The sequence below is a fragment of the Pholcus phalangioides genome, unplaced genomic scaffold (assembly GCF_987345545.1).
Source record: "Pholcus phalangioides strain wild (caught in Gottingen) unplaced genomic scaffold, Ppha-v1.0 ptg000015l_1, whole genome shotgun sequence".
NCBI classification, from domain to species: Eukaryota; Metazoa; Arthropoda; class Arachnida; order Araneae; family Pholcidae; genus Pholcus; species Pholcus phalangioides.
This window is the reverse complement of record NW_028301608.1, coordinates 99,677,675-99,691,329: the sequence shown is the minus strand read 5'-3', so window position 1 is coordinate 99,691,329 and position 13,655 is coordinate 99,677,675. Positions and strand designations below refer to the sequence as shown.

General features: G+C 36.5%; 1 protein-coding gene across 1 annotated transcript in view; it reads left to right on the top strand.

Annotated features, from left to right (window-relative positions):
• The window catches only part of LOC149077185 (two pore calcium channel protein 1-like), a 36,088-nt gene that overhangs the window by 9,148 nt on the left and 13,285 nt on the right, over nucleotides 1-13,655 (top strand). Inside the window, exons 11-19 of the mRNA XM_089244926.1 lie at nucleotides 707-816; nucleotides 1,514-1,577; nucleotides 1,679-1,723; nucleotides 2,969-3,025; nucleotides 3,789-3,818; nucleotides 11,471-11,530; nucleotides 11,757-11,829; nucleotides 12,050-12,154; nucleotides 13,194-13,355. Coding sequence (XP_089101052.1) covers nucleotides 707-816; nucleotides 1,514-1,577; nucleotides 1,679-1,723; nucleotides 2,969-3,025; nucleotides 3,789-3,818; nucleotides 11,471-11,530; nucleotides 11,757-11,829; nucleotides 12,050-12,154; nucleotides 13,194-13,355 — 706 coding nt within the window. The remainder of the gene's footprint in view (nucleotides 1-706; nucleotides 817-1,513; nucleotides 1,578-1,678; nucleotides 1,724-2,968; nucleotides 3,026-3,788; nucleotides 3,819-11,470; nucleotides 11,531-11,756; nucleotides 11,830-12,049; nucleotides 12,155-13,193; nucleotides 13,356-13,655) is intronic.

Genomic DNA, 13,655 nt, shown 5'->3' with positions numbered 1-13,655 from the left:
TTTTAATAGCAACTTAGACATAAAAAACAACCATTGACCATTTTATTCATCATGTAACTTTATGGAGTACAAAAATCTTTTTATATATTTTGAATATAAAAACTTATGGTTGGAGTTCTAATAGATAGTGGAAATAAAATATATTTCCATTATTTTATTTTACATTTGACTGAATTTGAAAAAAAATTTGCTCATATGAGAACCTACCATATTTTCCTGCATATAATCCATGGTGGTGCATAATCTGCATGCAAATTCAAAGAAAGAAAAAAAATGTTAAATCTGCAGCAGCATATTATCCGCAGGATTTAAAAAATAAATAAAACTTACCTTGTGTTTAAATAATCAATCCATTGGTACGTTAATTAATGAAATTCATTTACAAAACAATAGCATTATTTACACATGAAACAAAATTTTCAGTTCAATCAAAAACCTTCAAATTCAGACTCATCAGGCTGATAACATCATTTTCTGCAGATTGTCGAGAGTGGTAGATAATCCACATTTTTTAATGTTTAACCACTTTTTTAACAGATAATCCACAGATTATACGGAGGAAAATATTATAATTTGGAACTTCAGAAAGAAAAAAAGTTTTATTTTTTCCTTGCATAAGTTTTTATCATGTTAATATTTTTTTAAAACTTTGAATGGTGATATTTTTTTTTGTGTAATCATTTCTGTGTTTTTTACTTATTTTCAGGAAGACTGGATAATTACCTCATGTATAAAACTTTGAATAACTGCAAAAAAAACCATTTGAAAATTGCTGATTTTTTGAATGTTTATGAAGTCAGTAGTTTGAAGTGGAAGGTAGTTGATTCAAATACTTTGTGGTATATTCATTCTTCAACTTGATTTACTTTTAAATAACACACTGTTATCTCCATCGCAAAATGGCATTTTCCCATGTAGTTGTATTAAAAGAATGCTGGCTATTGATTTTTTTTTTCCAATGTTGAATATCTTAAATATGCACACACACAAAAGATTCAACATAAAATCTACAATTTCAATGTTCATTCTAAGTCATATCATTACTATATATTTGCTTTCTATTTTGTCTGCAATAGTCACCAAGTTGAGAAAAAATTACATTTTCAAAGTCAGTTTGCTTTCTGACAAGAATTAAATCTATTTTTTCAAAAAGATCAGAATAAGAACGTTTGAAAATCTAATCACTGGCCATCTAGAATGAGAGAATGAGTGATTTTCCACCAATTATAAACAATTCATATTGCATTATGCACCAACTTTCTTTGAAATCAAAGTAAAATTTTCAAAACTATGTAGATATCACAAATGAAAAAAAAACCCTGTATTCTTATCATTTCTTTAATTATCTCGCAAAAATAGCTTTTGAAAATCATTTTGCATTCTCTTATATGGACAGCTTTTCTTTGTGTACGCAGTTAATTTTTAAAATTCGAATTTGTTGCACTGATTAGTTATTATGAGTTATGATTACAATAATAGTTATTAATGTAACTTAGTATCTTACAAACTGTAGCCCAAAAGATTAGATGATATCTGGTTTTCCAACATGACTGGAATTCCGAGGAAGATATTTGGAGGTATAAGTTAGAATTATATTTTCAATTTGTATAAAACTGTCTAACTCTGTGTCAATTTATTTTGATTGCTCATTTCCTGTTTATAAATTTTACTGTTACAGTTTTTCATTCTATTGCCACATGGAATTCCACTGAACTTATTATAAGTAAGTAATTAGTTCTCTTTGAATGACAAAAGAAATTTGTGCAACAATGTATTTGCAAAGAATGCTTTAAAAAAATCACTGGTTTTTGATACTTCCTTTGACATTTTAAATTTTAGAAAGAAAACTCACACAATCTAAAATTTGCGCTTATATTAACCAAACCTCTTATTTCAGTGCTGGTAAAAAGTGTGAAATTTGTATTGTAATTAAATAATCAAACCAGATGTGGTTTTAAAAATGCTCATATATTGTGATCTTGCATCAAACAAATTCAACCTAGTCCAAAATGTTTCACACTAGATATGAAAATATGCTACTCTAATTTTTTTGGAGAAAAGTTTCACTTTTATATACAGGATGCATAGGTAACAGGGCATATGGCATTTTACTGGCAATCAGTTGATCCTAGAGGCATACCTCTTCAATTAGAAAAAGTATCCAAATAACGTGTAGAACTCAGGTATGCCATTCTTGTTGCAAGGGGTTGTACAGTTATCAAAATAAAAAAATTAACTTTTTATGTAGTCCCCCACGTGCTCAAAAGTCCAATTGGAAAGTTGTTGCCCTGTCTCTCCTGATGCCAACCAAACAGATCCATGTTTCTAAGTGCAGTATTCACTGAGATATTCGAATTTAAAAAACGGAGGAAATTTGGGAAAAAACAGTGTTAAATGCTGGTTAAACATTTTTTCCACATTTACAGCTGCTTTTTTCCAACTTTCCTTCATTTTTTGAATTCGAATATGTGAGTGAATATTGCACATAGAAACGATGTTTTTAGTTGCCATCGGAGAGACATGGCAACAACTTTCTTATTGGGTTTTTGGGCACACAGGGGGACTGTATAAAAAGTTATTTTTTTGTATTTCAGTAACTATACAACCACTTGCAACATGAATGGCATATCTGAGTATTACATGTTATTTGGATACTAAAAACTTTCTAATTAAAAGTATGGGATTATTTCTAATTAAAAGTATGATGTATATATGTATATGAAGTATTATCCTAGAGAATCAATGGATCACCAGTAAAATGTCATACACACTGTTACCTATGCACCTTGCATACCTACCTGTACTTGAATGAGGGTTATAAATTCTTTAGTCATAAACACAAAAATATTTATCTTATCCGGAACTTCGCTATTAAAAAATTAAAAAAAAAACCCTGCGTATGATTTTTTTATCATAAATTTACTACTTTTTTTGACAAAGTATAAATTCAATTTTTCTTGTTTTATAGATATAATAGTCAGTGCAAATGGTGTGTGGCAATTATTAGAAGCAGCTGAAGTGTTTGGTAAGTTCAGTTTATGAAAAATTAAAATTTCATTCCGCAATAAGAGAAGACATTTTTGGGTTCCCTCCCCCAACCTCAAAATTTTAGAAAATGACTGATTTTTGTGGAATAATATTGTTAATCTATCAATGTTCTATCACTTTGGTCATCCTTCTCCAAACTAAGTTTCTGGTTATGGTCCAGAGTAATAAAATATTGTATGTTTGTGAATGTTTTTGCCTTTTCACTTTTTTTATTCAATTTGAAGTTATTAAATTGAAATTAAAATTTTTATTTTATACATAGGAATATAGTATAATAATTATGTACAGTGGACTCTCGCTAATCTGGTACATATCAGACTAGGCTATACCAGATTGCCGAAATCGCCAGTTAACTGAAAGGTAGTTAAAAAGCCCATTCAAATAATATAAACTTCTAAGCATGAATATGCAGTGACATGTTTTCTATACTCAAACAAAAAACGCTGGATTACTAGACAAGCCATACTATTGAGTCTACTGTAAATTCAACCTACAATAGCACCAAAATAAGTCACTAGACAAACTCGTTGATTATATGATTTTTTTTTTTTTATCTCCCGTCATAGGTGATATTGAGGTATAGTATAGGTATTGATATAGAGGTTATTGTATGAAAATAACAAATAACAATTATGAAATTATGTTGTTCTTTGCTAATTGGAATTTTCTATCAATGTTATTTTTAAAAAATATTTTTTGAACAAAATCTCAAGTTTTTGAATACTTTTAATTTTTTACAGGTGTATATGGACAGGCCAATGCCTTTGAACGTAAGTTTTCGTGAACTAGTAGTTTTGCTGCTTTCAGTATTCCACCTTATTTTCTTTATGTTAATTATAGACTTATTTAGAAAAATTTATTGATGTGTTACATGCATATGCACTCAATAGAAAATTGAATAACATTTTCAGTGGCAATTGTGCATTATATTTCTATCTTTATAAATATTTTTAAATTCCTTCACATTAACCGAGTTTATTTTTAAAAGGAGAAATTTCTATGTTTGCTAAATTTGCACTGTAGCAACTACTTTACAAAAGTAGAAAATAGCCTTACAGGTAGCATATAGGAATGGTAGAAGAATATTTAAATACTATGTTTCTTCATCAACGTTCAAGAGAGTTATCTACATTGGAATTTTGGAAATGTTCTGTTTTGAAAGAAAATTATAGTGGAAATGTCATGTTTTGATTAAAATTGGAGCTGGGACGAGGTGGATGTTTTCTTTCTAGTAGAAACAACTAATTATATAATTTAATATTTCCATTAGAATAAACCCCATTGCATAATCCGATAGAGGTCATCCCAAAGATTCAATATAACAAGCTGATGCCAAGGACATCGGATGTGAATTCTTCAAGCTCCTGAAAGAAATGGAATTTTAAATATCTGTCGTGTTGTTTATTTAAGATTATGTAATATCGATGTAGATCTTCAATCCCTGATTCGAACGACATCAATTTTGGCCAGCTAACCCCAGTGGGTACAAAGAAAACTATTATGGTGCTAGCTGGTGAACGATGCGTTGTGTGATGATGATGAGTTCTTACGCCGCCATGTTTCTTTCAACGTGTTTCGCGGAGAGGCGAGAGCCTAAATTGAAAGTCAAGCCTGGTTGATACCTAGACTGATTCGCAATTGGTCGCTGCGGAAAAAAAATGATGGGAAAAATTTATTTACTTATGTTCAATCGTAGATTTTAATGAATTATTATACTTTTTATACTCGGAATTGCCTTGTTTTCAAGGCTACTACTTAAGCCTAAATTTTCCGCACTTAACGAACTCGAACTCTCCGCATCTGAAGATAAATGGGAACAGGATGAAATTTCGTTTGCTGAAAAAAGCTATTAATAGCACAACGGGCGAAAACATCAGGAAAATGGCAGCAAACCTTCAAGAAAAGAAGGCGATAGTCACTATCGAAGAAAAAAATGATTCCGCTACACATTCTGTGGAAGAACCGCAACACGGTAATTATGCCTTTGATGCTGCCAAGGAAATATGGACGACACTTACTGACCTCCGTACGGACAGGAATGGAAAAGATCGACCACGAATACCGCAGAATGAACAAAAAACCCTGCAAGACCAATTAGTTTCTTTCATAGATGCCACTGGAGATCTCTGGTCCACGATCGTTAAGTCGGTAGAGAATGGTAATGGCAAGATTCGTAACCGTGTGCCATTGGGTGTGCAGAAGAAGTTACAGAAACTTTTGTCTGCTCTTGTGAGCGAAATCGCCAAAGATGATTACAAAACAAGGAGCTATACCAGCATTCCGCAGAAAACCAATGAGGACGTCACAGCAGAGATAGTGCAAGTGAGTGACGGTGCCAGCGACTTTTCAGCTACCACTACGGTTAATTGTGAGAATAAAGCTTCGTCATTAACCGCACAGACAGAAACACCAAAGCATCTTACACCGACGACTCGTAATAAGCAAATAGCACTGAATCCAATAGTGCTCTTGGGTAAGAGAGTGATATTAGACTTGAATACCATATGTCAAGATGATCACTCTTCCTCCCGAAAGACGAATGATGTACCGTATATAACAGATGACTCCAGGCCGCGAAAAGAAACACCTGTCGTCCTGAGGAAAGACGACAGTCATGCAAAGAAAATACGGGACAGCAGTACTGAGAAATGCGACGAGGATCCGCCAGTGCGGAATGACAATGTAACAGCTGAGCCATGGCCAGTACTACCTGGGACATCAAAAAATAACACATATTTTCATTGCTCCCTACAGAGAGACGGAAATGTGAGAACAGCTTGTACAACTGCTGAGGTCACTGGTATGGGCATCGATGATTATTCTCAGAGCACCTCTCCAAAGCAGCGAGCAGAAACTGTTCTTCCCCAATCACACGAACCTCTGGAAACTACGGCTCACGAACGGGAACAGTGGGACTCAAGTTCAAGCAATAAACAAACAAACTTCTGGTTCCCTGGACTGCATGATCAATACATTATCGTGGACGAATGGCGCCGCAAGCAAGCAACACCTAGTGACAAAGTAATGTATAGCGAGGAGGAACAACAGAACCCAAGTCCTTGCAGTGAACAAAGTAAAACTTGGTTCCCTAGTCATGGTGATGAATATTCTATCGTAGAAGAATGGCGCCGCAAACAAGTATCATTTAACGACAAAGTAGTGTACAACGACAAATCATTCACTAGGTTGAATGATACTCTCACCAGTAGTAGAAGGTCATTATCCACCAAACTTCGAAGTGAGAGTCACCATGCTAATAGGACTATGGCAAAAACAAAGCCATCAAAGAATCATCGATACCGTTATTATAATTTTTGTGGGTCTACCAATGTAATGCCGGATCGTAGGTCGGTGCAGACTGGATTCAGCCACATTCAGAGAGAGGCGCACTGGCGGTGCCAAGAAAACCAGTGGCGTCATTCCAACCCATATATTTCCACTGAATATGGGCAGACGGGATGCAAGGCACGGCGGTGTATCAACTGTTGGATGATGAACATGGCACATCAGACGGCAATGGACATCAATCATAAGGTAATGGGCCTAAAATGCTCCTCACACCTGTTAGTGTGTGGCCGGCGTGGCCTAGTGGCCGGGAGTCGGAGTTGCTAAATGTGAAAAACAGTGTCTCTCACAAGACTTGTAATACCAAGTGAAACACTTTTGATGCTTCTAATGGACATCAATATCATTCAAATAAATCTTGATCGAGCCAAGGCGGCCAGCTACTTACTCGAAGTAACAGCAAATGGTCAAAATATCGATATTATGATGATACAAGAACCATGGGTTTGGCGCACGGAGCATGGCTATGAGCTAAAGGGTCTTCCGACAAGCTGGCCGCGGTGGTTATCGCAAAACGGTAAGGCTGCAATTGTCATTAGGAATACCTGTAAATACCTTTGGAAACCAAGGAAAATTCAGTGGCAATTCAATTACATGTGGATGGAGAAGAACTTGTCCTAATAAGTTCTTACTCGTCCCCTTACAAGAACTTATACGAGGTCATACAAGAAATGGAGGAAATGATCACGAAGAACTCAAAACATAGAATCATTATATCTTCTGATTGGAACGGCCATAATAGTCTATGGGGTTATGATGATGATAATGAAAGAGGTCAAATGATACTAGATCTCATTCTGGCGAAAGATTTAATTTTGTTGAACGCCGATAATAAGACACCCACATATGGCCACACAGGAAGCTATGGATGGCCCGACTTAACCCTGACCAACTCTCCAGTGCTGGCACAAAATATAGAGTGGTACGTAGGGGAGGAGACGACACAGAGTAGTCATTCTTATATCCATATGTCTATAAAAACGACTACCATGACTACGACAAGAAGAAGCTATCGCACCACACAAAGAAGGCTCCAAAACTTTACAGGATATCTTAAAAATTGCATCCCAGACCAAATAGCTAATATTAAGAGGTGTTATACTTCACAAGACCTGGAGAAAGCGACGAAATCCTTGTTCCAAGTACTGACGACGGCGAGTGACCGGACACTTCTTGCAGCCGAGACCAATGACAGAGTCAATGACAAAAAGAATCAGTCGAAGTGGTGGAACAGAGAGTTAGAAATCGAAAGGAAACATTCAAGAGCCTTGAAGAGGCGTTTCCAGAAGGCATCGGAAGAGGACAAACCCAGGTTGCGGGCGATGTTTTGTAAACACCGGGCGATGTATACAAAAATGGTACGTAAAACTAAGACTGCGTCTTGGAGAAAGTCATGTGAAGATGCAACGGTGGTTTACGGCACCAACTATCGAGCAACAATGAAAAGTAAATCTTTTCCCCAAGTCATGATGGGGAAGACAGGTAACGAGACAATCCTAGAAGCGGCCACCCGACAACTTCAAACAATATATCCAGATGTCCCAGTCTCTTCAACCCAATCCACACAAGATTCTCATAAGGTAGCAGCACATCCTGACTCTCCTAGATATCGTGATAGACCAATTTCCAAATCAGAGATAAGAAGGATTATAGACAATTTAGACAATAACAAGGCGCCTGGATTGGATAGAGTGAATAATCGAATGACCAAGGCAATCAACAGATCCTTTCCAGATCTACTACACACCTTATTCAACAAGTGCTACTCGATCGAATGTTTCCCAAGTCATTTTAAAATCGGAAAGCTCCTCTTATTTCTTAAAAGAGGCCGTAACCCCAATGACTTGAGGTCATATAGGCCAATATCTTTACTCTCCTCTGTTGGTAAAATATTGGAGCGAATTATAGTTCAGCGCATCATGTATTACACGGAAAGGGTTGACTGGTGGCACATTCATCAGTATGGGTTCCGACAAGGCAAATCAGCTGAGATGGCTTTGGAAGATATGATGGTAGAAATTAAGTCTCAGCGAGACAAAGGAAACGATGTAGCCGTCATATCTTTAGACATTGAAAGTGCCTTTGATAACATAAGGTACGAATCTATCCTTCGCCGAATCGTGGAAATGCCTGTCCCTCCACAGCTGAAGGCAATTTTGTGTGACATTCTTCACGATCGACAAGCTGCGATTGTGACTGACGCGGGATCGACTACTAAATATCTGCAAAAGGGAGCACCACAAGGGTCGTGCTCGGGTCCTCTTTTATGGAATCTAGTTCTCGACGAGCTGTTGAAAATGGAGTGGCCAGCCAATATCCGTGTCCAGGCCTTTGCCGATGATATACTTGTTATTGCGTCTCACCAGACGATCAAAGGAACTGCAGAGCTAGCGGAAAAGGCGCTCCAATCCATCACAAATTGGTTATTATCCCATAGCCTTTGCCTGTCGGCGAGCAAAACGAGATTTCTCTGGATCTCAAAGAAGCGCCCCCCATCGATTTGGATGATGGGAAAGACAATAAAAAGAACTACGGTATTGCAGTATCTAGGAGTTTCCATTAGCCAAGATCTCAAATGGGAGTCCCATATCCAGAAAATGAAGGATAAAGTTGCTGCTACCCTGCAGAAGATGCGACTTATGGCCGGAGCAAAGTGGGGCATTAATCAAGAAATGCGCAGAATCCTCTATTTGACGGTGGCAGAGCGAACTATGGCTTACGGTGCGTCAATCTGGTGTGCATCGCCTCAGGTACAGCTTTCAAACAGACTGAACTCAATTCAGAGAGGATACCTGTTGTACACACTCAGGAGCTTATAGTACAACCCCGACAAATGCTCTCCAGACTATCTTGGGCCTCCCTCCGTTGAGCCTGAAAATGGAGTTTCTAGCTAAGTCGGCTCGCCTACTCCAGCTCCGCAAGACAGTCTCAACGACGGAAAATACATTGGATCCTCAGGCATATGAACGAAAAATAAAGGGTTGGTCATCCCACCCGTCAGTCGGGCTGCGGAACAGCCAAATACGTTTTGACGAACCAGAAAACGAAGGTGAGCTGCTTCAGTCATCCACACTTATATACTACACGGATGGATCAAAGTCGGAAAAAGGGACTGGAGCAGCATACGTTAAGACTAAAGGTAAACAAGTAATAGCCCGATGGTCGGTCAAGCTAAAGGATGATAACTCAGTGTTTCAGGCTGAGCTTTTCGCCATCTACAACGCAGTCTTAGATGCTTCTTTACATCGAAAAGCTGCCCTAATTAGATCTGACAGTCGCTCTAGCATACTGGCGGTCTCTAATCCTCAGTCTAGTCATGAAATGGCTAGGACAATAAGACAGCTTCTCTGCAATCACACCAGAATAAGCCTCTCTTGGGTAAAAGCACATATAGGCCAATGGGGTAATGAATTGGCGGATACCACGGCGAAGGAAGCTACCGAATGCGAAATCATTACAGGTGATCTGCTGCTTCCCGCATCACACGCCAAAGCAATCCTATGGAAGGATCTAATGAATAAATGGCAACAGAGGTGGGATGACAACGCAGAGCCTGGTCGATCAACTCATAGGATCCTGCGACATGTAATGCCTCGGAACCATAAATGGTCACGTGAGATGATTATGTTCGTAACGGGCCATGGTCCATTTCCGGCTAACCTTCATAGGTTCAAATCAATCCCCAGTGATAAATGCTCATGTTTGGCCATAGGCACGCCTCTTCACTACGCAACTCTATGCCCCAAGACAACGGCTTTCCACTTCAGAGAGCCAGCTGAACATCTGCGAATACCTTGGCTTGAGTGCATCCTGAAGCGGGAAGATTCGAAAAGTAAAATACGTAAACTGGTCCGCTTTCTAGAGCAGCACCCTGAGGATATCAGAACTACAGTACCGGAGCCAGAACCAGATAGAGAGCCACCTATGCCAGTTAGGAGATCCACTAGACTACGACGTCAACTACACCCAGACAGCGATCTCGTACATCTGTTTAGAGAAGAGGAAGAAGAAGAGGAGCCTGAGTAGTCGAGAATAGTTTGATCCACGCTGGCTTATCGAAAAGCTGGATACAGGCAGCAATTACTGACGAATGTCTTTGGACTAAATCAAACTACACGGTGCAGCGATTAGATCAACCCAGCAGTAGATTGACAGCTTTCATTGATGTGATAGTTACTGATCCAATGAAAATCCCTGAAGAGAAGCAGATCAAATTTTATCAAGAACTATTCCCGATTATGACGATTATTATGAGATTTATAACCTGTGATTTACAATTGTGATTTATTTACAGAATCACCATTTTTCGATTACAAATTTTATACTTGTTTACTGGCGAGTAGCGTAATGGCACCTGCCCATGTATGTAATATATCTTTCTCAAGATCAATAAATGGTTAGGTTTCCCCGGAGGCACCCGAGTCCCCAGGGACAATGTGCTTATATCACTGAGTGTGACAGAGCCTGGGTGTCTCTCGGTTCCTATCACTATCACTATCCCAAAGATTCAAAAATCACTAAAATATGAATTCAAAAATTCTATATATAAAAAAATGTTCTCTTTTGAAAATAAGCTCCTCAGCTGTGAAAACAAAAATTTAATTAAATCCTGATATTTTCAGACTATTATATTGTAATAAACCCACAAGACTTTCTTGGGAGAAACAATATAAGTTAATAAACAATATAATCAAGTTATTATTTGAATGTATGTATTGATTGATTTTCAGTTTAGTAATAGTAAAAATGTTATACATGGTGAATTGTGACATCAATTGAGCCAAAAATGAATTGTAAATGACTGTGTGTATGTATGCATGGCCACACACGGTGAAATACTTCCATACTCACAAAATCACTGAATACACCATTGGTGTGTACAACATATCGCATACGGAAGAAACAGGTTTTAAACATATAAAATATTAAGAGGAATGTTTATTGTAAGAAAAGGAATTAAATTATCAAAAAACTTCTAACACAATGCGCATGTATGAGCCATGAAAAATTGATGTAATTTTATGAAACTTTCATTTTAAGAAATTTATTTTTGTGATTCATGACTTTTTTTTCACAGCTCATACGGGTCATCCAGAAGTACAAGTGTATGAATGGGTATCAGCTGGGTTTCTTATGTGTATGTAAATTTTATCTTCATGTTCATATTCTATTTTCGCGAAGCTATCTTTTCATTTTTTGTATTTTATCCTCATAAGCATTTTATCACTTTTGTCTCATTCAAAGTACTCCCCATTCTATATTTCCGTTGAGTGCATGAACAAAAATAATGTACAGAAAAATATAAAGCTCATAGGATAGTTTTTTTATATGAAAGTAATTTCATTTTTGACTTTTTCCTATAGTCTATATAATTGAAATACTTGTAAAAGTTCTTGGGCTTGGATATCAAGAGTACTTTTCTTCAAACTGGAACACGTAAGTTATAACATTCAAAAGTATAAAAATTGTGATAGTTAAAAATATTTCCAGTTGATCTTGTATGAGATATGTATTCCAGGTCACAAGCAAAGCAGTTCCTGGTCCCGAATGCAAATCTGATTAAAAAATAATATATTTGCATAACATTTTTTATAATTTATTGTGTTTATATTTGTTTTTCCATTTGGAGGTTCATTTAAAAGAATATGTTTTACAGATTCGACTTCCTTATCACTTTGGTTGCCGTGGCTGGACTTATTGCAGAGCAGTTTCATTTCCCATTTTCTTATATAATTGTGCTCAGACCTTTGAGGCTATTAAGGTAAAAAATGTTGACGATGCTATTTTTAATTTATCTTCTTTCCTTAAATATTTTGAAAAATATCTCATATTGACACTATGAATAGCTAGCTAATAAGAAATGGATATGAGATTAATAATTAAACTTTTTTTCAAATTTTTTTAGTAATTACTTTTTAAAAATAAAAAAATATATATATATTGTAGAAAATCAGAAAATAGTACAGTAAAAGCACTCTAAAATTCATGAAGACAAGTTGAAACAATGGCCCCCAAAGTTCCAGCATTTACTTCGCTTGAAAACCAAGGGGTACAATATTAGACATGTTCTCCCTCCTCCCCATGTCCTTATTGCCGATACAGAACACAATCTCCCCATATTTTTATTGCAATTTGGTTGCCAGATTTTTATATAGTATTTGCGTAATACAATCGCTATTTTGTACCTGACAGTCAGGGCCATCATTTCAACTTTTTCTGGGGGGAGGGGCAAAGAACATATACTCAATGTATGCATATACCTTTGATATATATATATATACCATTCCTAGTGTATTTTTTAAAGACGAGGGCAAGCGTGTCCCCCCCCCCCCCAAATGACAAGCCTGCTGATAGTTCAATATACAATACCTATGTAGGCTTAGTTAATTTCACACTGGTTTCAATCTTCTTCATTTAATTGGGTTTTCGTTGAACTGACTTCCCTTCAATCTTAGGTTCCAATTAGGCTGGATAAGAGAGGTTCTATTGTAGTTCAAAAGAGAGTGATTCTTGACATTTTATTTTCAGATAGGTAATATACGAAAACTAAAATATCGAGACGAGAAAAGCAAGACGACATTGCTTTGAATAAATGGATTTGTCCTCTTCTTTTTTAATTCTCTTTGACCAACTTCTATGAAGGAGTTCCACACACACACACACACACACACACGTATGCTGGGCAAATTTCTTCGGCCATAATTAAAAATATTTTTGTTACTTTCAACACTTCTATTAGAGAATTTCATTGGAAGAGCATTTTAATTTTTCTAATTTATGGTTTTATTTTTTCTATTTAGGCTGTTCAAAATGAAGAAGCGATATCGAGATGTTCTGGGTACTCTGTTTATTATACTTCCCAGGTTCATTAGTGTTGCCCTTGTACTGTTGATTCTGTACTATTTCTTTGGTATCATCGGAATGGAGTTGTTTTCTGCATATAGTTTGAAAGACTGCTGCAAGTTAGTACATGCAATTAAGTAAAGTATGTGTCATGAAGTTTGGGGTGTGTGTATATATGTAGATATTATTATTCTACCACCTGCTTGATCATTATAAAAAAAAAGAAACAGCTTCCTTCAGCTGTGGGGAGATTGATAAATGATCTTTCTGCACACATAATGGTGGGAAAATATTGAGACTACTATGAGAATAATGAATCTAATTGTACTGAAGTCTGACTGTCATTCTTAAGTTTCATACAGTAAAAAACCCAGTACTGCATTGCATTAATAGTAAACTAATAAAGGAGAGTACTTTTA